This window comes from Phoxinus phoxinus (genome assembly GCF_949152265.1).
Source record: "Phoxinus phoxinus genome assembly, chromosome: 8".
NCBI lineage: Eukaryota > Metazoa > Chordata > Actinopteri > Cypriniformes > Leuciscidae > Phoxinus > Phoxinus phoxinus.
In genome coordinates this window covers 27591904-27617519 of record NC_136883.1, presented here as the reverse complement: position 1 = coordinate 27617519, position 25616 = coordinate 27591904, and the positions used below count along the sequence as shown (strand labels likewise).

At 36.4% G+C, this 25616-nt stretch overlaps 2 protein-coding genes across 3 annotated transcripts; one reads left to right on the top strand and one right to left on the bottom strand.

The window, feature by feature from the left end:
• Window positions 1-278: 278 nt before the first annotated feature.
• Window positions 279-4082, top strand: LOC307003426 (peroxisomal trans-2-enoyl-CoA reductase). The gene is made up of 6 exons (XM_079621789.1): window positions 279-454; window positions 1113-1220; window positions 1332-1471; window positions 1661-1757; window positions 2558-2682; window positions 2849-4082. The coding sequence occupies exons 1-6, from the start codon at window positions 370-372 to the stop codon at window positions 3023-3025; spliced, it is 732 nt and encodes a 243-aa protein (XP_079477915.1). The 5' UTR covers window positions 279-369; the 3' UTR covers window positions 3026-4082.
• Window positions 4083-5059: 977 nt separating this feature from the next.
• vps9d1 (VPS9 domain containing 1) lies at window positions 5060-25291 on the bottom strand. 2 transcript variants are annotated; one of them, XM_079621270.1, is made up of 16 exons: window positions 25139-25291; window positions 24480-24552; window positions 23653-23841; window positions 22091-22253; window positions 20313-20424; window positions 18021-18083; window positions 17264-17316; window positions 16951-17038; window positions 16461-16546; window positions 15848-16371; window positions 15454-15583; window positions 14245-14450; window positions 13223-13307; window positions 10614-10718; window positions 9109-9221; window positions 5060-6121 (listed from the first exon to the last, which is right to left on the bottom strand). In XM_079621270.1, exons 1-15 carry the CDS (start codon window positions 25262-25264, stop codon window positions 9110-9112), a joined length of 2115 nt encoding a protein of 704 aa, XP_079477396.1. In that variant the 5' UTR covers window positions 25265-25291; the 3' UTR covers window positions 5060-6121; window position 9109. The 2 variants fall into 2 exon arrangements, with proteins under 2 accessions (XP_079477396.1, XP_079477395.1); XM_079621269.1 differs by having other exon boundaries at window positions 5061-6121; window positions 9105-9221.
• Between the last annotated feature and the right edge of the window lie 325 nt (window positions 25292-25616).

Below are 25616 nucleotides of genomic sequence, written 5' to 3'. Positions count from 1 at the left end.
CAGTGATTGTTCACAAGAGGGCGCTATAATCTAAGATGGAAACTGTTGGTAATATTAGTTCTGACTTTTTCACACTTTTAAAAGTTAACTATTGTAACCTTGCTGTCTACTGATATGATATCACTGTTATTGACCATAGTGTTTTTTTTTTTCAGTCGTAAAATGTATAATCTTCATAAAAAAAAACGTTACTTTGAAACTAATAAGATAAAGATAAAAGAATGCATAATTTTGTGGGAGTGTCATTCTTAAAGGGGCGTGTCATTCATGCTGCGGTTAGATTTAAAGATCTTGAGCAGCAGGAGACATGAACCCCATAAACCATAATCAATCTCAGACGTCTGCACTGCTGCAGAAGTTGTGTGCGCGATGTCAAACGAGGACAGGGTGGTTTTAGCGCTCGGTGGAGCAGGAACCGTCGGCTCCGGCATTGTGAAAGCTCTCCTGGACAGAGGTAAGAGCACATTAAACTTAACAAAGTAATAAGCATTATCTTTATAAGAAAAAGAGGAAAAAAATATGAAATATTACCGGTATTTATAATTATTTATAGCAAAAACAACAATCATTAGGCCTATAATATATTATATTATGCTATATTATATTATGCTTTATTATATTATATTATGCTATAGCCTATTATACTAATTATATTATATTAATTCTATACTATTTAATTATATTATATTACATTTATACATGACTGCCTGTAATATTGGAAGTGAATACGAATGATTTGTAGATCAGTTATTAATTTTAAAAGGCTTATAAAGGATCAGGTTTACTACAACATGACTTTATAAACATACACATACACGAGACAACGTGTAACTGTCATTTGACCACACTGCTTTCCTCTTTCTTAATTTATTCTCTTTTTTTATTTTTGTTTACAATTTTATTCAGTGCGGTTATGATTAGGAAAATACTTATACATCCAATACGCACAATCCTATGCGATTATTAGAGGTTAAAGCAAGGAATTATTTTCAATTCTGATTGTGTAATTTAAGTCTAAGCCGATTAAAATTTTTTCTTTCTTTTACTTTAAATTGTAAAAATACATTTCGTTGCACAAATAGAATTCTTCTTACATTGAATGTGTGGTTTAGGTTTCAAAGTTGCTGTGATCTCCAGAGACAACAGCAAGTTGGAGAAACTCAAAGGGTTTGTTTCACCCAACACGAAAAGTAACCTGACCACTTTAGTGGGGAATGTTGGTCAGTATCTTCTCCGTTTGTAGTTTTTTTTTTTTTATGTTATCTTTGCAACTCTAGTCATTTTGAGGTGTCATTGATTTGGGATTGTTTGTGACTCTCCTAATCAATAAGGCTCAGTGGAAGGAGTGGAGGAGGTGAAACAGGCCTTGCTGAAGTCTGTGGGAAAGATCACAGACGTGGTGTCCTCTCTGGGCTTCAGCTGGTGGCAGGGCGGTCCACCACACACTCAACCCCTCAAAGAACTGCAATGGGTGAGATTCAAATCAAGAGAGCAGCATTTACTTCCAGTGATATCCTTCCACTCTTTATACCTGCTCATATGACATACAACATTTCACCATCCACATTTTGCTTTCTAACTCTCATCCTTGAGTCTGCTTCTCCGATTATTCAATCCACCATCATTTCATTGCTCAAAACTCATCTTCTCTGATCACCAGGTTATTGAGACTCTGCTTTTCAGCACCTTTGTGTCTTGGAAAGCGTTCTTCCCCCTGGTGAGAGATGATCCTAACTGCACCTACACATTTATCACAGGTAGGTTATCATTTGCCCTCCAAAACATTTAGTGAAAGCTATTTAGTTGTATGTGGAAAATAATTTTGAGTTTATTAGTAAATCTATTTGAAGTGCACATTTTGAACTATTTGAACAGCGTCAGTTCATAGCAGCTGCTACAGTACACACACACACACACACACACACACACACACACACACACACACACACACACACACACACACACACACACACACACACACACACACACACACACACACACACACACACACACACACACACACACACACACACACACACACACACACACACACACACACACACACACACACACACACTCACAAAAATAAGAAAAAAATAATAATTTAAAGAGTTCACCCAAAAATGAATTTCTTTATTCTGCTGAACACAAAAGAAGATATTTTAAAGATTTTAAGTGAATGTTGGTTGCCGAAGAACCAGACAGTTGACAGCACCCATTGACTTCCATAGTAGGTAAAAAAAATTTTTTTTACTATGGAAGTCAATGGGTGCCGTCAACTGCGCAGCCATAAACAAATATTATTTAAAATATCTTCTTTTGTGTTCAACAGAAGAAAGAAACTCATACATGTTTGGAACAACATGAGGGTGAGTAAATTACAACATTTTCACTTTTAGGTGAACTATCCCTTTAAGAGCTGTTAACTAATAAGATGTTCAAAAAGCCCTTTGGAATCTTTTTTTAGGAACCACATTTAGTAAAAAACCATCAGGCAGATAAATGAAAAGTAAATTGTGCATGCACTGCTTATCTAGATGTAATCTCTGTCGTACAGGAGGTGCTGGAGAGAAAGTGTTGATGCCTGGCACAGGGTTCCTGACCGTAGGGGCAGCAAGCGCTCTGGCGTTCTGTCAGGTTCTGCGTGAGGAGTACCCAGAGGTGCCATGCAAACTCAACCAGGTGTGTTTGCCATGTGCTGTCTAAAAGTCTCATCAAACTCCCAAACACGACGAGTTCATGGGGTTATATTCCGGCCATGACATGTAGACGCGTTTAATTAAATGTCATGACAGCATTTCCTCATATCTGTTCCTCTATGATGCCTGTCTTTATAATCTTCCAACAGGTGAAAATCAATACGGGCGTGGCGGCCCCAGACCGAATGGCCCCCGGGTACCTGAATCACCTGGATTTAGGGGAGGCTGTGGCTGCGCTGGTGGAGCGCCGCAACACGTCCCACACAGTCTTCTCCGTGAGCGGTCCTGCCGATCTAAAAACTGTTATCTTGGGGGGCAATCTGTAAGCCTCAGACTCGTCTTCAGATTTTCCTCTGTATTCCCTTTATCCTGTTAGTATGCGTGCATTGTTTTAATTGCATGTAAACAAAACATTCCTGTATTGCAAATAGCCAGCTTTGTCATAGTACAGTCATAGCCTTGACATACTCATTGTGCTCAAAACAAATCAATATAATAGGCAATGGAATGGTACGGATGCTTTGGAGTGCAGCAGAGCATAAACTCGGCCCCAGATATGCAAGCGGATGTGAAAACTAACTCGGTGTTTTCCTCAGTTAGAGTAAGATAAAAAAAAACATGGCAGGTTGTTGGCACACTTGCATCCCCATAGCGTGACTCCCTGCCCTTGTTCACTCAAAAGTTATCTTGCTGTTACTTCCAGGGCTCCAATTATTCCCAGCCGTGTGGTCCATAATAAGCGTGTGAGTAGGCGAGGGATTCAGAAATGGCCGGCCTCCAAAGTGGAGGACATTGTCTTTGTTTACGGTTATCATATTTGCATAAATGCTTTAGCGACATGAATGTGAATTTGCCATTAAACAAATCTGGATTAAGTGACGCGTCTAATTAAAGATTGGGAAGAAGGTTAGAAGACTTTGTCAATTTATCGTCTGTGGTTTTGCTTTGCATCAGCTTATTAAAGTGATACAAAAAAGTTACAATTCTCTTATTTTCTCATCCTCATGTTGTTCCAAGCAATAATATTGGATGATGTGACGATCGGTTTCAGCATATGAAAATCTTATATAGGTGTAAAATGACATGGGGGTGAGTAAATAAATGTTTTGGGTGAACTATGCCTTTAAATCTGAATCATGTTCCGTATAAAGGAAAATCTTATATGGGTGTAAAATGACATGAGGGTGAGTACATTTATTTTTTGGTGAACTATGACTTAAAATCTGAATTACAGACCAAAAAGTGTGCCATTCTCTTCACATCACCTAATCATATAGTCTCTGTTACTCAGTTTAGTGTTTGTCTGAGTGAAAACAATTCATGACTTGGCGCATTTATCTTGTGTGTCTGAGGAAATTAAAATAATAATAAAAGAAAATCTCCGAGACTCCTAGTTTCTTTGAAGTAGCAACCCTTCGTGACATGAGCCACAAAAGCTGAGGGTGTGATTCGATCAATGCTGGATGTCATTAAAATCTGGCTTGGAGTCCTTATCTTAAAAAAAGTTTGGGATTCGAAATATTTAAAACAATGGAAAACAAAGAATACAGTTTGCCAAACAAAGATGTCCCTTTTCTGGTATGGGATGCTATAGTGCCAAAAAAACAAAAAAAACCCTCATCAATATTTCCTAATTTATACGATATTTTGAATGACATGAGGTTGAGTAATTGGCAATTTTCATTTTGTTTAGGGCAAACTCTTTAAATGGCATGAACAGTTAGGTTAGGTTAGGATATATCAGGGATGCAACATTTCAGACCAACAGTGACAACTAGAAACCACAAAACGGTTATGATGAGCAACCTACTGGCTTTTTAATGCAATTTTACACAACTCAGTCACAAATACAGCCAATTTTTTTGTCAATGACAAGAAGAATCGATCTAATCACATCCATTTCTATAGATCAAATTAAACTGAGATCACTGTTTGCAAACTTTCCCTAATAACTCTTGCTGTGTTTTGGTGTTTAACCCCAAGGCTTGTCTCAAGCTATTTTGGGTGCCACAGACAGGAATTGGGGCATTTATGTAGAGGGACAGGACAAGTGGACTGGAAGGGATTTAAAATGCTGCCCATAGACAAAGAGTCACACAGTGAAGCCGTTAGAGTAATCGTCATCCACACAGAGGGTATTCTAGGACAGAGGTTAAGCCTCCTGATGTAGAGTGGCATGTTTTCTCCTTCGGCCCGGAAACTTTCGGAACAATCCAGCCATCAACAATTCAACAATCTGGCGGCTTGGCCTCCCTCTGCGCAATTGCTTCTCACAGCGTTTTCCTTCCCCTTCAGATTAGAACTAATCAATTAGAAGAATAGGGGGGAGAAAAGGGAAAAACACGAGGTACACTAAAAAAAAAAAGTTTACATTTGTCTTTATTGTTAGAAAATTCACATGTCATGCATTTTCAAATCATGCCCATGTGCATTATCCAATCCCAAAAGATCGAACACAAACTGGCAAGGCTTTGTAAAAAATACATGGTTGCAGTCTCTCAGACAAAGAGATTCAAGCTATATTCACATTCTTTACAGATCCTTAGCAACAAACAAAACATATAAATATATTTATTTATGCCTTTGTGCGCACACACACACACACACACGCGCACACACACACACACACTATTAAATCTCCTCAACATCAGTAACGTCAGACTGAAGACAGTCATTCTAGCAGCATTAGTGTTTCTTGCACATCCAAGCTTTTTTTCACATCGATTTAATTTCTTTAACTATTAGTGAAAAGCATTTAAATAACAAATTAAGATATCTTTTTTAAAAAAATACATAAAACCTGTACAGCTTAACATGTCTGCTTAGTGGTTTATTTACTTGAAAGAGAAATGCACAGACCAGCGTATAAAAATCTTTAAGACCAAACTTGAAAATTTTGCTCTATTTTCTCCTACTCAGGCTAAAATTCTGAGCTCCAAAACAACAAAAAAACAATTTAACATATTAAACAATGCCGCTCATTGTTTAATAAATAGGGTGTAACAATGATAAATGCAAGTAGTGCTTTAGTCTCATTTATATTTCATAAAATTTTGTGGGAATACCATTTTAACAAAAAACTAAAACAAGTCAATGGGATTAGAATATATAGTAATAAATAAAAAAAACTAACCTTTTCACAAGTCCCTTCTTAACATCTGGCTCATTTCATCCCATGTAGTCTCAAACTATTTTTTTTTTTTTTTTTTGCTTTGGCTACAACACTGATCTCATTTCGAACCACATTCGGATGAACGTGCCCTGTAGCGCCCAAACCCAGTATAGCCTTCTCCAGTCCCTTCAAAGCGGCAGGTGGGGAAGATTCGAACAGAACTGAAGCCTGGCATGATTTGGGGCTAAACAGGCTGAGTAGAGGAGATACAGCAACTCCTGAAGACCGTCAAAACCGCTGGCTACGGCACCTAGAATCAAAACACAAAGGGTTCTAATTAAATTGGATGAACAAGAACAATGTGAGCCAGCCAGCTACTTTAAGAGCAGAGTCTGTAACAGAAGTAAAAGTGAATGAATGTGTTCTCCCATCACTCTCGCAGGGGTTGAAAGTTTGTTTGACGTTTTGGTATGTTTAACAGTCTCAATTAGGTAATCTAATTAGAACTTAAGCCACCGTAGACTATCATTATTTCAGTAACGCAACCTTAAATCCTGTGGCCAACAACAAACTGCACCATTTCACTTGAAATCAAGTTGAAAGTTCAGCAAGGTCAATGTAATCCATCCATCAAGGTAAAAGAGCAGCATTACCCTGTGATCAGGAGAACCGCCCATCCCTCCCCTTCCAATTGTTTCATTTAAGCTGTGGTGGATGATGACGACAGAGGAGTGCGTTTCAATGTGGGACACCATAGTGCAAGTGACAGCAGTACAGACATTGCGCCGTCCGAAGTTAAACACTTGGATAAAATGGGATAAGGCGGACTGACATTGTCGAGTAGGATTAGTGGTTTAGTTTATCTTTCCCCGACCCACCATATGACTTAAAGTTCGAACTTCTTACTCAACTGAAAGATAATATCTGAAAGGAATAAACGCCCCAAAAAAATAGATAATTAAGTATATATAAAACAATCATCATCTTCCACACACAACCGTTTGAATGTTTGTGGTCCGTATTTAAAAAACGCTTACGCTCACCTACTGCTCTGGCTACTTTGACGCGTGTATGGTGTGGCAGTGGCATAGGTTAGTTGTTTCAACAAACTTAGTTGTTCAAAGGTTAACATGGGAGCACGCTAAATCTCAAACCTCCAGGGAATCGGCAAAAAAAAGAAAAAAAAGAAGCCAAACAGAGGACAGTCTGCTGGCAAAAAGAACGCAACAGAGCTTATAATTGATCTACATTGGCTAGGGTTTTGGGAGATGGTGAATACTTAGAGATTTGAAATGTTGTGAAAGTGAAATGGAGATGGTGTTTTTATTACTCAGGTGAGCAAGGTCATTTATTGAACAGATAAATTGCAATATGTAACTCTCTAACAGAGAGCATTATCCATCGTGAAGGGTCATATTCATCCTCAGTCACGCAGAGCCGAAGCACAACCAAAATAATATTATTCTGTAAAATGTATGCTTTTTTTTTTTTTTAAACTGCTAGAGGGTCAAAAATTACAGTGTACCTTTAAAATACCTTTTTTCTTCTTTTAATATATTTTCAAATGTAATTAAATCCCGTGACAGAAAATGCTCATTTTCAGCAGTTATTACTTTAGACATGATCTTTCAGAATTGTTTTTGTAGCAACTTGCAAACATATCTAAGATAGATAGATTTTAATTTGTCCAGATAGATTTTAATTTGACCTCGAGAGGAAATTTGTTTCCACTGTAGATGCGTACATAACACAAACACCCATAACATGTTAAATGATCGACATGTCAGTTATTTATTTATTTTTATTGTATTATGATATCACAAAAAACAACAACAAAGAGAGCATAAGTGAAGTATCAACGGCTGATTTCCTATGTATTTAGAGCTCGTATAGATATAGGAACAAAACTTACTATACCTGGCTTTTACACATCGGTAACCTATACCTACAGCCAGAAGGATGATTCTTTTTTGCCTTTCGCAACATGAATGTATAGACAATATCCGATAAATTAGGAGTAGGGAGGGATACCAATAATTTTACTTGCTAAATAAGTTATCTTTAAGAATTTTTTCTTGTTGGTAACTGTTAGCATATTAAAAAAAAGAAACAATATAAACTAAAACGGCACCATAAATAAGGACTGGCTCAAAAATACTGCGATACAAAAGACGACGACGACGAGGCTGAACAGACAAGTGTCTAAGTTTACGAATAGCTGTCAGTCTTTGTTGACCGCACTTGTAAACCTCTAGAGCAGGGGTGCCCAATCCTGCTCCTGGCGATCGACTGTCCAGCACAGTTCATCTCCAACCCTAATCAAACACACCTGCCTTTAATTTTCAAGTGATCCTGACGTGCTCTGAAGACCTTAATTGGTTGCTTCAGGTGTGTTTGATTAGGGTTGGAGATGAACTGTGCAGGACAGTCGATCGCCAGGAGCAGGATTGGGCACCCCTGCTCTAGAGTATGCCGGTTTAAGTTGAGATTTTGATCCAAAGTAATGCTGAGATATTTGAAATACTCCACCCTTTCAACTATCTCTCCATTAATAGTAATGCTAGTTTTTGGGGAGCTAAAGACCAGTTCCTAGTCTTTATCCTCACATCACACACTAAAATGTGCTATAGAACGTTGATAGTCCAAAAAAAAAAAGTAATTGTCCTTCTTAAGCAGAGAAAGAATGGCTGTGTCATCTGCATATTTAAAGTAATGAGCAGTAGTAAATGGACTCTGACAGTAATTTGTATATAGAATATAAAGAAATGGGCTAAGTACGCACCCCTGGGGGGTGCCAGTATTAAGAACAATGGTTGGTGATAATGCATTGTCCACCTATACCACTTGCGGTCTATTAGAAAGAAAATTATGGATCCAACATATTAGAGATGATGGAACTTGCAGACTCTGTAGTTTCTTTATCACCCGATGATGCGGAATTGAGTTGAAAGCGGAGCTAAAGTCAATAAAAAGAAGTCTGGTATAATTCCCAGAGATGTCCAGGTGTTGAAGAGACAAGCCACTGCATCATCTGTACCTCTCTTCTGCTTATATGCAAATTGTAGACAATCTAGAGATGTTGTAAAATATGGAAGCATACTGTTTCATTACAAAGTAATGTCTTAACTGTTACATTTGATCAACTTAATGTGTTCTTGCGGAATAAGTATTAATTTGTTAAAAAAACTAAAAACTTAAATTCATTACCTATATAGGCAGCTCACTAGGTTTTGGAACACAGATGCGGGAGTTTGTCAGATAGGATGAACCTGAAATTATATAATTGGCTTTACCTACGTCAGGTGGGTTTGGGAGTTGGGGTTGGAGCCCCACCCAAGAACAGTGACTCGACATAGGTCAGCGCGCTCTGCATTGACGTCAGGCAGTACCCCTCCTCTCCAATCAGATACCTGTAGACATAAATAAACACTTCATTAGCGCTTCTCCTCACAAGGGAAAACAAGATCTCTTCCACTGGGGGTCAACTTCAAGTGAACCCGTCTGCTAATGAGACTAAGACATGAGATCAAGCTGAAGCCGGAGAGTATGAGAGACCATTCTGTTCTCTAAGTAACCATAAAGTAAAAAAACATAACAAAAACAATCGAGTTCATAAGGAATATTCCCACTCTTTTTGATTTATTCGGTATAAAAAGTTTTGGAACTACATATAATGTTTTTTTTTTTGGTGAACTATCCTTTTAAATCAGTCTTAGACATGTATATAGACCTATTTAAATGAAATCTGTGAACTGTGCCTGAGAACGAGAACACTTCCTATCAGAACTTCCCTCACACACACTGCAGAGAGTTCCACCCTCAGTTCCAAACCACCGAGCTGCATAAACTTCTGAAGATATTTTATTTGTATTTTTATAGGGAGAGAAAAACCCAAACTAGAATATATACCCAACATTCCTTGTTAAGTGCCAATCTAACCAGCCAGTAAAAATGTCCAGATTTATACTGATAAACAGAGCCCAGGGCTGTGGTCGGAGTAGACACGCGAGAGTACAGCACAGGAGGGGTGCAATGAATCCCCACAACACCACTCAGGAAACAGGTTAAACGGCCACCTATACAAACTGAGATCTCACAGTTGTGATTTCTATCGCTCAATATATATATATTTTTTAATATAAAGTTGTCAAAGTTAGACTCATATTACCAAAAATAACTGTTTGAGTTTATTCCAACATTTTTAGACTGGAGGGTATTTTTCTAGCTGAAATATTTATGCAAACATCTGAGACTGTGCAATAGATGACACTTCGATTATTGGTAGCGAGTGAGGTCGTGTTCTGTTGACACTTGATACATGCCTAAAGGACAGAGAGACTGGCACTTAAAAGGATGTGATAAGCCAAATTTCCAAAACAGCGTCATCTAACCCACTATCATCAAGTGATGCCAAACATTTGACAGATTGTCAATCGGTTTTGGAGATTTTCCATTGCATAATATTTAGTCAGGCTGTAAATGTAGATTTAAAGTGCACCTATTATGTTATTTTAAAGGCTCCAAATTTTGTTTTGGAGGTCTCCTACAATAGTTTTTTTTTTTTTCACCTTTGATGCATATAAACCTAATTTTCTCATAACATACATTACCTCAAGACTCTGAAAATTACTTGTTTGAAGATTCATTCACTGTAAGCCCTGCCTTTGAGAGATACTCTGCTCGGATTGGTCAAATGGCCTAGCCAGCGATTGGTCGACCGTTTGGTCGAAACGTCCATTACTTTTATTTGTAATAACAAAACACTGTAAGAAAGTATATAGCATTTGATATTGAGGACGCACCCCTCGTGGATGAACTCTTCCAACGCAGCACATTCAGACACCAGCTGAGGCGTTTCACTGCGTAATGCCACGAACGCCAGGATGGGCAATAGGTCATCTGCACCTCTGAGAGAGACAAAATGGAAGAAATTAACATGACATGAAGTAGTAAACAAACAAACCCAATGACATTTCTTTGCAGGATAAACTATTCTCAGAAAGAACATTAACAGAACACATAAACCCCATGATTCATGTGATGAAGGGATGCTTGCGTGAGAAAGTAGCTGGGTGTCCCCTTTCCTGCCGGACTGCAGGACACCCGATACGTTTTATACAGGTGAGAATAGCTCTGCATACCATCCGTTTCAACATTGGTTCTGCTGCAAATCAAAAGAACGCTCATGCACCAAAAAGGTGTGCTGGGATGACGCTGCCATTTTCCTGTTCAAGCCTGTTTGTTAAATGATGGCACGATCTGAGCATATGTTGAACAGCTAAAGAGTTTGGTGATGCGAACTTCAGAATAAATGCAAAACCAAAATATAGGGGCAATTGAAATGAAACAGTTAGCCAATGCATGAACTGCATGAAAGATATAATGAATACTAATATGCCCCCTCTTGTCCCAAAAAGACAAAGCAAGACAAAGGATAGACAGAGGAAATGACTGATGTGCAGAAGGAAACGGCAATATAAATTCAAGTGTGAGTGAATGTAATCCAGAAAGGAGGAGAAGAAAGAATGAGTGAGCAAGGAGAGACAATGGAACAAAACAACCGAAAAAATAGTGAGAATGGCTAAATTGTTCATGTTCATGCATGCATGCGAGGACATTCATTCTCCCTCACAACCAAACAAACTTAAAAGCAAAACAAAGGCAGAATGCGCCTTGGCTGTGCTACCGGGGCAAAATCAGGGCAAGTCTCACAATGACACGCTCCCAAACAAATCGCGGATGCCTTTATAGCATAATCATTATTAAACCGATGTACAACCACAGAATGGAAAACACCCGAATAGTGCTTAAGAACCAAAGCCTTTGGGTTCAGAAATTAACGGTCCATTGTTCTGTCAAGAACAAACAAACATACAAATATCAGGGGTGGGCAGTGTGACCAAAATCACAATTATAAACAATAGTCGTTCAAAAAAATAAATCCTTTAAATAATCCAGTCAATTAAAGATGTGTAACATTTTAAAATGTTTAAATATCAACAACAGAAAATAGTAAATGAAGCAAAACAAATACAAAACAATAATATAAAATAAATATTCAAATACATAAAACAGAAAATAACAAATTTATATATATATATATATATATATATATATATATATATATATAAACCTATAGGTATTTAACAATTATTAATTTAACATTTACATTTTTATTTTAGAAATTATATACATTTATGATTCAGAGCCTACATCCCATCTATACGAGACACAGTGTCTGCATGTCAACACTTGTGCATGATTCTTACGTTTTTATTAGCCACCACGGATATATTGCACAGTATAAAAAGTTTAACAGAATCTGCACCAGTTGCTACATTTTCTACAAATTACACATGAGCTAAATGTGCATCCTTAATAGAAAAACAAAACTGGATGTCATGTCATTGTATGAGATGCAGACAGCGCTCTAAAAACAAGCATCTACATCAGTCGTTGTCATGGGGTGCCAAACCGCTGAGCATGTGCGTCACCAGCGAGCCTCTGCTCGGCAAGCTGTGATGCAAAGAGACACATGTAGATATGACGCAAGTGTTCATTCTACCCACATTTCCTAGTAGAAAGCAAGCAAGAGACAGATGAACAGGCATATTTTTTTTTAATGGGTGTGGCGGGGCCGAGAGGTTACAAACATCATAACGGCCCACATAACTTCCCAGTACAGTTTCTCCCATGCAGGATGCTGGCGTGAGCACACACTTTAACTGTCGAGATCGCAGCTGAGACAGGAAGAAATTTAAGATGTTTTTCAAGAGAGTGGAGCAGACGCTGAGGTCTGTGGGAGATTTTCCACAGAGAATCTGAGCCAAGTACACTCACTCTGATAAACCTGAATAAATACACACATTCAAGAAAATGTGTGTCATCAGGATGATATTACTCTGGTTGAACACACCCGTTTCATGCTGTGAACCCAGAATTCAAGACTTTGAGTAAAAAGAGGCGACAGTGTAATCTCGGCGGCATCAATTCATTTGCTAGCATCACATTAGAACATACACAGAGCCCACAAGTATCTATCTGCAAAAGAAAAAGCTCCTTTTTGTAAGAATAACGATCAATTTGATTTGACCTAAGCAGTTCTATATTCAGACTCTCAAAGTGCATTAAGGCCAAAGTCTGCTCCAGACAGGGCGACCCACTTAGAGAGGAAGTCAGCTCCGAGCGCCCCGCGGGGGCCAGAGGGTCAAGACGGGACCCCTGCTGAGCTTTGGCCTCTATGAGGTCTGATGAAGTCTGACACAAGGCCAGCTGACAAGCAAGAGATTGTGCTAAAACAACTCTGAACTCCAACTTAATAAAATAGCTTCTTGATCATTTTTTTAAAAGGACAGCGAAAGGGACAAAGCGTCACAGCAACACAACATGTTATCACCTTGTGTATACTCACATTGCTGCTGATTTAGGGTGAGGGTCGTTTTCTTGCAGGAGGCGGTACTCTTCAGCACAGCCACAGATCATTCGTAAAGTTCTCACTGCAATGAAAAACAACTGCAGTCAGAAAAATACTGGTATTGTACCCAAATGGTGCATATTAATACCATAAGGGTACATATTAGCATTAATATACACCCTTTAGGTGTAGAAATATACTTTTATATTACATAAATGATGTGGAAAACATGTACAATTTAAAAACAAAAGTATGAAAGCCCATTTCTGGCACATGAAAAAAAAAACAGCTTTGGTAAATCAATTCTGAGTGTCATAAGTCGAAATTACCATTTTTATTTCTTATGTTAAGATTTACTTTTTTTTAATTAATTATGAGTCAAATTAAGACATCTCGATTTTGACTGTCAACTATAACTCAACTTCAAAATTATGACTCAATTTCGACTGAAATAATTTAGATTTTTAAATTTGTTTATGACATTAAATGTCATTATGACATTAAGTAATTTATGATAAATTCACAATTATGACATAGCAAATCATATAAAAAAATAAAGTAAAATATAAGATGTAGAAATTATGACAAACTATTCATCTCATTAATATGTAAATTCTGACTTATGAGACATCAATTATGAGACGTCAATTATAAGTTGAAGTCAAAATTATTACATACCAAGATATATTTATGAAAGTGAAAATTACATAAAAAGTCAAATAGAAGATGAAGTAGAAATTATGACATTACTTCATCTTCACTTCATGTTAAAATTCTTTCTCCTATCCCAGCTTAACATACAGAGATAGCTAGAAGCCAGCAATCTGTAGTCTTAATTAGAAGTAATTTCTTCCTCTAAAAAAAAAAAGGTGGGACTATCTGTCTGTCAGATCAGATGGGGAGTGTGTTTGTTAAACACTTTTGAATTATTATTTTTTTATTCTGTTTAGGCATTGAAATGACACAGTAGAACAAAGAAAGGGTTTGTGGTTTCATTTTAAGCATCTCAGAGATCTTACCAATACAGTCAAGTTTCTTTTGAGGACAATAGTCTCTACACAAAAGCTTCAACTCCTGTACTGCCGACTCATATGGGTAGGAACCGTGCAGCACAGCTGTGTCTCTAGGGAACAATTTGGATGCTACACCAAGATCACCAGGTGAAACATTACGATGAAGACGCATGCTGTTCTCAACAGCCAGCTCCCGTTCTTGATTCACCTCCCTAAAGAGTCAAAAGAAACACATAAGATAATTATACACAATTAACTAAACCATAAAGCAGCTATCAAAGTGTTTTAATGATTAAATGCTTTTTTTGGGAGCAGTTGTAAGGGAAAATGGTTATTTTCAGCCATGCTGTAACTAAAGAACAAATGTATAAGATACAAATTGACAAGCAGTGCCATCTACTGCTCAATATCTAGATAAATCATGGAATGACTCAATCTCTGCCAGCCAAAGGAAAGGCTGCCCACTGAAGAGCCAGTGAGTGGAGCTTGATGTCCAATTCCCCCTCTCTGAACCTAATCGTTGGAGCTAGGCTGTGTTTAACTCCACTTTTAGATACAAACTTCCCTAAGCACTTCCTCTCTGGGAATCCCCACTGCCATTGTGAAGTAGGTAAGAAAGTTAAGACAAAACCGAACATAAGACAAAAACTTCTACCTATAACTAACTGCACACATCACGCAGCGAAAGCACGAGTGACAAGTGCAATGTCAGCTCGCAGTGACTTACACAGCGTTAAAACAATAATCACAATATCAGACAATACATATCGCACACCCCTAATGCCATAAAGAATGAACTTACAATAGAACTGACATATACCCATTTTCTTCTCCTTCTCTCCTCCTGCTTTGCGTTCAGGAGACAGACGTAATGCTGCCGTAAATGACGTGAATTGTCACGTGAACAAGTAAATACACAAAAATAGAATAAATAAATATGTACGCTAATTAGAAAGTTTTAATTTGGTAAAGCATTCAGATATGTCCAAGTCAAAGTGTCATCCAAAATGTAAGACCTCTCATAAGTAAAAATAAAACTTATGGCCTTAAATTTTATAAATCTAATTTAAGAATTTTTAAAGATCCGCAGGAACCCTGTTAACTGATACTCGCCAAGAAGGGCATTTTGACATAACTTTGGTGTGAGCGCTCACACGACCCCAAACTTTTGAAAGGTTATGTACATTTGTGAAAAACACTTAATTTGTGACCTACCTAAAGAGTGCCAACAGAGGGCGCCAAATAGGGGTGAAGAAGACTTCCTCTATGCTGGCCACACATTGGTCCTTAGAGATGGCAGTGTTGAGACATTCAAAAGACAGAAGACACAGAGACAGCAGGCGATCTGTTTCACACAAAGACAAATCCATTTACCATAGAGAATCAGCCAACTAGTACATTTCATAAAAGGATCTTTGACAAAAACATTTATGGTGGATTATGGCACTCTGCCGTTGTTTACACCCTGACGCAGTATAAACGCATGATACAACCCTACAGATCCCACTGGCTATAAGAGGGGATTTCCATGAATGTTGAACTCACATGTTGCACATATCTAGGGTCACAACTAAGGCCTCAGTCACACAACAAACAAACATTTATTTACCGATAGCATTGTGAATATCTTTGACAATGGCCTTCAAATGTCCCTTCAGAGCACGCTCCTCAAGATTATGAATGTGAGACTCTAGGTCCATGTGTGTTGTGTCAAAGGTCACATCAGAGTCTGTATCATCTCCACTGTGAGAAGGAACCCAGTCCAGCTGAGTAAGAAACTTCTCCAGATCCTCAAAAGAGTTCTCCCTATCTGTGGAGATCAGAGTTGATGACTCGTGCGGTTCGGTTTCGGACTTCGTGTCGCTTGAGTTGAGGTCGTGGGATGGGGAAAGGGAGATGGAGGCATCAGATAAGCTGTGTGTCAGAGCAGATTTGAGTGGGCTCTGCTGCTGTAGCGGAGAGATATGACTGTCGAACACGAGCAGGCTCTGGGCGCTGCGGGACGGCTTTAATGGTAGCGAGCCACCAGGAACTGTGTCCATGGGAACACATTGGCTCACTATAGGATACAGTCTGTTATACACACGATACTGAAGCTTCTTCAGCAACTTCATGACTGGGTGATCTGGGTAGCTGGGATCAAGAAAGACAAAAACAGGTGTCATTAGATACAGAAGAAACACTCATTTATTTTTACAGATGATCGGACACCACGAACCTACCTGAGAAGACAGGAGATAAGACCTATAACCAGTGTCGGATCATTTGGACTCATTTTCAGATTAGCTTTCCAAATTTTTGGCCATTCCTATGATTAAACCAATGAAACCATTATTTATACATACTCAATTAAGAAGAAATGTCAAAATTTGGATGCTGTTCTTTGATTAACTTCCTATTACCTATTTAAACATTTCTTCAGCATGTTTATATTTACATGAAGGATCATGTGAGACTGTGGACTGGAGTGATGGCTGCTGAAATTTTTTCTTGGCAATCATGAATAAATTACATTTTAAAATAGAAAATAGTTCTTTTAAATTGTAAAAATATTTTACATTTAATGTTTTTACTGTAAATGCAGCCTTGCTGAGCATAAGAGACAAAGTTCTTACAAATACGAACATTAGTGTAGGTTTACTAGTTTAATGAACAGATGCACAAATTCATGCACAAAGTCTAAAATCAATGCTGCAATATAAATATACTTACATGATCATGCTCATATTCAAGCACACTTGCGTACAGAACTCGCTGCTCTTGTTCCTCAGGTGTAATGATCCCACAGGTTGCAAACCTCCTGCAAAAATGATATTTCATGCACACAAATTAACACAAATTCTAGAAAACCATTGAGCATTAAATGGCTTAAAGGTGCTCAGATTATTAACATAACTTTGTCATTCTAAGGTATTATGTGATGCACAACAACACTGCATGAAACATATGGAAAACTCATAACACTCCATGTGCAACTTGCAACGTTATGAATGTCCATTTGGCCCATGGGTCAAAAACTGCTCACCTGTTGGCTTCTTCCTGCAGCCGGAGTCTCCTCTCCTCCATTTTCCTTTGAAGCTGCAAGCGCTCAGGAAAACTCCCAACAGTTTGAAAAATAACCACATTCAGAAAAATCAGAAGCACCTAACTTTGCTTACAGCACATTGATTAAAGTGATATGTCACCCAAAAATGAAAAATCTGTCATTATTCCTCACCCTCATTATGCAGCATGTTTGCGCTTCCAGTTCAGTTGAGCTTCGGTTTATGTTCGCTGACACACGAGAACAAACCTCATTGGTTCTCGCACGTCAAGTGAACATGCTTGAGCTTCCATTTACCACAACTGATTTGTTTTTATGTGAATAAAAGGATAAATTCAATCTTTTCATCATATAAAATGATTGTGTCTCTTCAGACAATTTGGACTAAACCACTTGATTTCATCAAGAAGATCTTCAATTGTTTTCCGAAGATAAACGAAAGTCTTACGGGTTTGGAACGACATGAGGGTGAGACATTAATGACAATTTTCATTATTGTATAACTGTATACATTATTGTTTAAATGAACACATTCTTGTATAAATGTGGTAGTGCATTAAGCTTTCAGTAAATTGTTCAAATTATGTTACATTTTGAAAAGAACATTTTTAATTACTCGCAAGCAGTATGTTTCAATTTTAAAACTTATACAGAGCTTTGACAGTTTGTGAACATGAATCCATTGTGAATTCATGGGGATTTTAATAAAAGCCACGGCCCAGGAAACCATAAAGGATACTGCATCTTGTCTTGCTTTGGCTATTATTAGATTCTCCATCATTTGCCTCTGAAGTGAGAGAGTCTGTATTAAAAAAAGAAAGACCATCATTATACACATTTACTCATTAGTAGAAAAAAAGTTGAAGAAAGTTACATGACTATAGTGCAGCATCCCTGTAGATTTAACAGATGGAGTTAAAACACTCACAGCAAACACTGATCATTCAGTTTGAAGGGACATCCACTATACAGTAGCTGTTAACAAGAACTAAACTATTTCTGTCCTGTAACTGGTCAACAGTTTGTACCCATTTATCACACTTTTACCTAATAGATTTTTTGCCAAATTAACTATTAATTGGCAATCCTTTTGGTATTTTTTAAAGTAAACTAATGAAGTGAAGGGAATCAATAATGAACTTTTAAAAGCAGAATTAGCTAAATGCAGTCAGTTAAAATGTTTTAGATGGACCATGTCACAGCAAGACATGTCAACTTTCAGTAACACTTTACAGTTAGGTCTGATTTGCTAGCATTAGTTAATGTTTTAACTAACCATGAGAAATACATTTGTTACTGTATTTGTTCATCTTTGTTGATGTTCATTTTATATATATATATATATATATATATATATATATATATATATTTTTTTTTTTTTACAGCCGTTCATTGTTTGACTTTAGGTTTAAATAATGTATTAGTAAATGTTGAAATTAACATGAACAAATGTTGACAACTGTAGATAACTAATATTATGAAACCTTATTTTAAAGTGGTACCTAACTTTCAAAACTTACAATATTTTAAAATGTCATTTTACGCACCGATTTTCATATGGCAAAGATTCAGGATATTTGCATACTTACATACCAAATACGCATTTAAATATACGACTTTCCCTCCAAACCATTAAAGGATTTAAAATGCAAGCCGGTTTTTTTTAACAGCACCAGTTAAGTTAACTTTTTCTCTCGCCACGTAACGTTAAATTAATAAATAATGTCAAAACGAACCTTCCAGAATGCCTTGAGTTTTTTCCAGTATAAACGAAGATCCATTGGTGTTTCTCTGTGTCTCCGGATCATTCTTGATAACTGGACAGCACACAATGTTTGCGTTCTGCTGAACAACATAAACGTTTGTTTGACCCGCCACCAAAACTTTTGCGCAAGAACTTACCGTGCAACTAACAGCGCTATTGCTAATTAAAACTACGAAAGCGACCGGAAATGAAATATGAAATGGCTTTGTCTGTGTGCGGCCAATCTATCGCCCTGAACACCTGGATCCCACATTCACTGCAGGCGTCACACAGCAACAGCACATGTGAGCTCAGTGAATCCTGAGTGAATCGCGCAAAGCCATTTAAAACAAGAGGTGTGGCGTCAGATGTGTTATACGCATGCGCACAATAAAGTCATGGTGCGTAAACATCCTAAATAAGGTCAAATAAATAATACGTTTATTGGGTAACACTTAACAATAAGGTTCTTTAGTTAACATTAGTTAATGTATTAACTAACATGAACTAGCAATAAGAAGTACATTTGTTACAGTATTTAATCAATCTTTGTAAATCCAGCTGCTTGTTTGTTCAAAGTGCATACAACCGTTGATTTTAATATAATGTATTAGTAACTGTTGAAATTAATATTAAGTAAAATTAATAAATGCTGTAGAAGTATTGTTCATTCATAGTTCATGTTAACAAAGGTAGCTAACTAATATTAACTAACCTTATTGTAAAGTGTACTGTTTATTGTTTACAGTTTCCCCCCCACATAAGCAATTTGATGTATTATGAATGCGTTGCACCACAAGGTTGGAAAAAAATCACAAGGTGGAACATTTTGTCCTTGCCTTCCTGGGCCTATTTCATTCATCATTTCATTTTTCTTCTCTATTATATATATATATATATATATATATATATATATATATATATATATATATATATATATATATATTTTTTTTTTTTTTTTTTTTTTTTTTTTTGCCAATTCCTTTTTTTCTTCATAATTTGTTTAGATATGTATAATGGTGGTGAAAAATACAAACAAAAAATATGGATATAAATATTTACCCCCAAAAAATATAATACAGCAGGAATGAAAGAAACAGACTCAAGAAGGCACTAAAGCACTTTATTTTAGGGCTTTTGTATATATATATATATGTATGTATACATATATGTATTAATTTATTAATTTTCTAGAGTAGAACATACACAAGCATAGTATTTTTTTATAGTCATTTTCCGAAGTTTTTTTATTTTTTTAATACAATCTCACATTTTTTCTAGACTTACCAATGAGGTTTTTTGTGTGGCCTGACCAGGGGTAAGTCTTGCCAGTCGTGCTTCATAATTAGCCTTAAGTTTCTGGTTCAGACGCGACGCTTCTTCAATAGGCGTTAATTCCCTGTCATACACATACAAAAACTGAACATTCTGTGCATTAGGGGCAGCTCTTAGTGAGACTAAAAGAACGTGATGTACTATTAACTTTCTTTATATGGATGCAGAATAGATTTGTTCTCTATCACAGAACTGATAACCTTGAAAGATCAATTGTTGGGGCTTGGGGCCAGAAGAAGTGCACATAATTAATGTGAACCATGTGAACCATGATTTAAAAAAATAACAGTGATGAATAACCTAAATATTAAATGTTGTGGATAGCAGATACAAATAATGATACTCTTTTGTAATATATTACTTATAATAATAATTTAGATATTAAGGAAAGTTTATGTGTTGGGCTCTTTCTCTTACAGAGGCATAATCCATATTATTAGAACAATTATTGGTTTCTTTAAGGGTTATTAGTTATCCAAAAATGAAAATTAGCCCCTTGATTTACTCACCCTAAAGTCATCCTAGGTATATATGACATTCTTCTTTCAGACGAATACATTCGGAGTTATATATAAAAAAATGTCCTGGCTCTCACAAGCTTTATAATGGCAGTGAATAACCGTATATTTTTGTCATAAAAGTCCATCAAAGCATACATGATAAAAGTGCTCTGGGGCGTTATTAAAGGCCTTCTGAAGTGAAGCGATGTGTTCGTGTAAGAAAAATATCCATATTTAAAACTTAATTGACTAAAATAACTAGCTTCCGGCAGACGGCCTACGCAAGTCGACTTGATGTGTGACGTAGGACGTAGGAGTAGCGTAAGCTCTGGTTCAAACAAACAGAGCTGGGCAACAAACTCAAGTTCCTCCGACATTTCTCTTTAAAAATTCTCGTTTTAGACTTCTAATTCGTGACCAGTGTTTTGTTTTGCTCTATCCTCTGCCCTTCCGCGTTCGTCAATGCGTCATGCGTCAGGTCAAGGGTTACTCTTTCGCCGTAAATCGATGCGTACGGCCGTCTGCCGCAAGCTTGTTATTTTAGTTGATACATTTTTAAATATGGATATTTTTCTTACACAAACGCATTGCTTCACTTCAGAAGGCCTTTATTAACCTCCCGTAGCCGTGTGGAGCACTTTTATCATAAATGGATACACTTTGATGGACTTCAAAACAGAAACGGCCATTCACTGCCATTATAAAACATGGAAGAGCCAGGATATTTTCATATATATCTCCCATTCATCTGTAAGAAGAATGAATAAATCATGGGGTAATTTTCATTTTTGGGTGAACTATCCCTTTAAATAACTTTGTTTAAATGCCTTTAAAGAATTTTACAGAGGCTATTCTGCCTCTTGTAAAACCAGGCATAATGTTCTTGGACAATCAAATTTATTAAAACAGGTCTGTTCATTATGGAGAAATTTTAAAGTGAATAGTAACACTATTATTAAATGTAGAGCTATGGTGTGGTGAGACAATTTATTATATTAACACTATTTATAATGTTATATAATACTAATGCATATGTTTCTGTGTTACGTATATCTTGTTTTTGTTTGTTATCTTGAATGTATTAGATGTCGTACTATATCTTTGGGAACAAGATGTGAACTCAACGATCAATGGATATTGGGACTCTGTACCCATCGTTACATAAGTTCCTCCACATTCTGCAGGTATGTATGCAGTGCTTATGAAAATGTCAATGGATTAGTGACTCACTTTCGGTTGTCTTGTGACTCAACTGTCTGAAACTTTTGGAAGACTTCAGGTGGCAGAAAGGGGGAGCCTGCCACCCCTCCCTCAGAGAGGACTCTGCGATGTCTGGTGGTGGGCTGTTCCTTACTTTGTGTCACAGAAACCAACGCCGGCTCATTAGGCATTTCTACAAAGAGAGGAGTTTGGAATATTAGGTAAGTATATATGTATATATACAGTATATAAACACAGTGCCGTTCAAAAGTTTGGAAACATTATTAATTTTTAATGTTTTTAAAATAAGTCTCTTATGCTCATCAAGCCTGCATTTATCTGATAAAAAATACAGAAAAAAACAGCAATTTTGTAAAGAATTATTACAATTAAAATAATGTTTTTTCTATCTTAACATACTTTAAAATATGATTTATTTCTGTGATGCAAAACTGAATTTTTATTAGCCATTACTCCAGTCTTCAGTGTCAAATGATCCTTCACAAACCATTCTAATATGCTGATTTGATACTCACTCATCATCAAATGTTGGAAACAGTTGTGCTGCTTACTATTTTTTTGCAACCTGCGATACTTTTTTCCGGATTTATTGTTAAAAATTACAGCATTTATTCAAAATAGGAATCACTTTTTATCAATTTAACACATACTTGCTGAATAAAATAATTAATTTCTTTCACACAGAAAAAAGAAGTACTGACCCCAACGAAAGGGAACGGAAGTTGTTAGGAAGTGCTGTTCTTTTTTAAACTTTTTATTCATCAAAGAATCCTAAAACAAAGTATCACAGGTTATAAAGAAATATTACCAGCACAACTGTTTCCAACACTGATAATAAATCAGTAGGCTTATATTAGAATGATTTCTTAAGGATCATGTGACACTAAAGACCGGAGTAATTTTGCATCACAAAAATAAATTCTATTTTAAAGTACATTCAAATAGAAAATCATTATTTTAAATTGTAATAATATTCAATATTGCATTTTTTTCTGTATTTTTGATCAAATAAATGCTTTTTCAAATAAATGGCATGATGAGCATAAGAGACTTCTTTCAAAAACATTAAAAATAGTAATATTTCCAAACTTTTGACCAGTACTATTTTTTAATATTTTTGAGCTTTTTTTTATTAATCAAAGAATCCTAAAAAAAAAAAAAAATGTATCACAGTTTCTACAAAAACATTAAGCATTAAAAACTTGAATGCTTAAAAAAATGATTATTAATAATTACTCTTATTAATAATTGAGCACAAATCAGCATATTAGAGTGATTTCTGAAGGATCATGAACTGAAGACTAATGCCTGCTGAAAATTCAGCTTTGCTATCACAGGATTAAATTACATTTTTAAATATATTAAATTACAAAACAGTTATTTCAGGTTGTAATAATATTTCACAATATTACATTTTTAACTGAATTTTTGATCAAATAAATGCAGCCTTGGTAAGCATAAGAGACTTCTTTAGAAAACATTCAAAAATCGTAATTATTCTAAACTTAAATTTTATTTTAATTTTTTAAACAAATGACCTCCTGATTGAAAACCAGGAAAAATAGTCTCACCTGATATTTTGAGATCACTTAATGCATTAATAGCTGGAATGGTGGTCTGTTTGGGATCGGACAGAGAAGTGGAGGAGGTGGCAGGTGTAGGGGACTCTTGCTTCCTTATTATACATTTGACCCTCTCCAAACATTGCTCAACCAGTTTCACCATCTTCTCTAATTCCACCGACTCCATCTCTCCTTCCTCTGCAAGAGGAAGTGCATAAGAGTCATAAGCCTCTTTATATTTACACTTTAAAGTGAAAAACAGCACTTTAAAGGTACGATTTAAAGGTTTGAAGTTCTAACGGTCAATTCGCACTGCACCAACAGAGGCAGACCAATGCCGACAGTCACCAGATTACAGCACGGAACTTCTCAGACATTCAAAGACTCCAGTTGGTGCGGTGTGAACTGGCCTTAAACAACCAGGTTAACTCTGCATGAACCTGAAAAACTAATCATGAACAAAGGTGAGAAGATCTAGCCTTATCTTAATAGAGCTTTAGGAATCATTTAATGCAATCTTTTCCACACGAGTTAAGATACAGAACATTTTAACCCACAAAAAGGTCAATCAAATTCACTGATGTCATGATGATGAAGCACATAACATTGTGTGACACATAAAATCTCTTCCTTTAAAGTCCTCCTGTTTTCTCTTGAAGTAGGAAGCCAGGTCACAGCACATGACAATGACTGTCATAGAGGAAATACAATGTATTGTGAAATGACAATTGAAGCCTAAACGCTCATCACTTCTGAGTAGAAGAGTTGGAGGATGTGTAATAGGAAAACTCATTTATGAACTCTCATAACGCAGGTCTGAAGTGTGAATGACTTACGTTTAGATGCGGCATCTTCAAGCAGAGCATGAGAGATGTAGTTGATACTTCTTAAGTATTCACAGTATGCCTCCTATAAAGAGAAATAAATAACCACAGTGGGCGAGGAAGGAAGATTTTATTGAATCTATTCTGCAACACAGTGCCATATTGTTAAGTTTAAGATTTGTTGCTAGATGTCCTTTTGAACTTCTGGGGTATCTCGAGTTGCCACATCTAACGTTACCCCTCAAAAGAGAGAAGGACAACATCATGTATTATCTAAATGTTTTTGTTTTTTAATCTAAATCAATGTGTCTGTGTTTTCACAGTCACTAGCTCAAACCAGCTCTGATTAATCGTTAAACACTCTGAGATCAGGTGATTCGGAAACAGGTAATTAGATTTAGTTAATATCAAAAAGTAAACTATGCGAAATCAATATTGATATGATTTTATCCTAAGAAAGTATCAGTACTTTTAAATATTGTATCAGTACTTTATTGAATAAAGTTCACATTTTGGGCACTATCGACTGGACTAGCATTAGGGTTCTCATGATCATCAGCTTCTATCAATGTTTACGCTGATAAATGACGTCGCTGTCGCATGCACTTATTGGCTAAATATGACCATATCTGGACCAAACAAGGCTGGTTTAAAGATTTAAACATATCTACCTTGTGTCTGTTGGTGGTGTCCAGCTGAATGGCCACTTTTACAAGCTTCATGGCATTCTGCAGTGGTCTCTGATTGCTGTCAAGGGCGGCCATCCTGCCAAAACAATCGCGCGAGTCTGACAGCATTACCGCAACAACCTCTAGTGACGTAATTACTGTGTTTCAAAATAAAAGGCCGACTTTATTACTGTGATAATAGCTTTAAATAAACAAAGAAGATTCTACGTATATTATATTTCGTATATTATAACAATATATTATAATATTTGTTTGACATTTACTTGCATTGAACTGACACTTGAGGCATGTGTGGATAACACTAAAACAAACCGTCTGTTCAAGTAATGTTATTCACAGTCATTATTTACTCAATCCAAAATTGCTATTCTAAAAACATCTTATAAAAAAACCTACAAAACTTAAATAAAAAATAACAAAAGCGCAATGTATTCAAAGACTGAGATCAAATTAAAATAAA

Bases quoted from the DNA above. Each gene is read 5' to 3' on its own strand.
- LOC307003426 (XM_079621789.1), top strand. From the start codon at position 370: ATGTCAAACGAGGACAGGGTGGTTTTAGCGCTCGGTGGAGCAGGAACC. The intron at 1,221-1,331 runs GTCAGTATCTTC...CTAATCAATAAG, and splicing joins CACTTTAGTGGGGAATGTTG to GCTCAGTGGAAGGAGTGGAG. The intron at 1,758-2,557 runs GTAGGTTATCAT...TCTGTCGTACAG, and splicing joins CACCTACACATTTATCACAG to GAGGTGCTGGAGAGAAAGTG.
- vps9d1 (XM_079621270.1), bottom strand. From the start codon at position 25,264: ATGCTGTCAGACTCGCGCGATTGTTTTGGCAGGATGGCCGCCCTTGAC. The intron at 17,039-17,263 runs GTGAGCAGTTTT...TCATTTTTGCAG, and splicing joins CTGCAGGAAGAAGCCAACAG to GAGGTTTGCAACCTGTGGGA. The intron at 16,372-16,460 runs GTAGGTTCGTGG...TCTTGATCCCAG, and splicing joins CTTATCTCCTGTCTTCTCAG to CTACCCAGATCACCCAGTCA.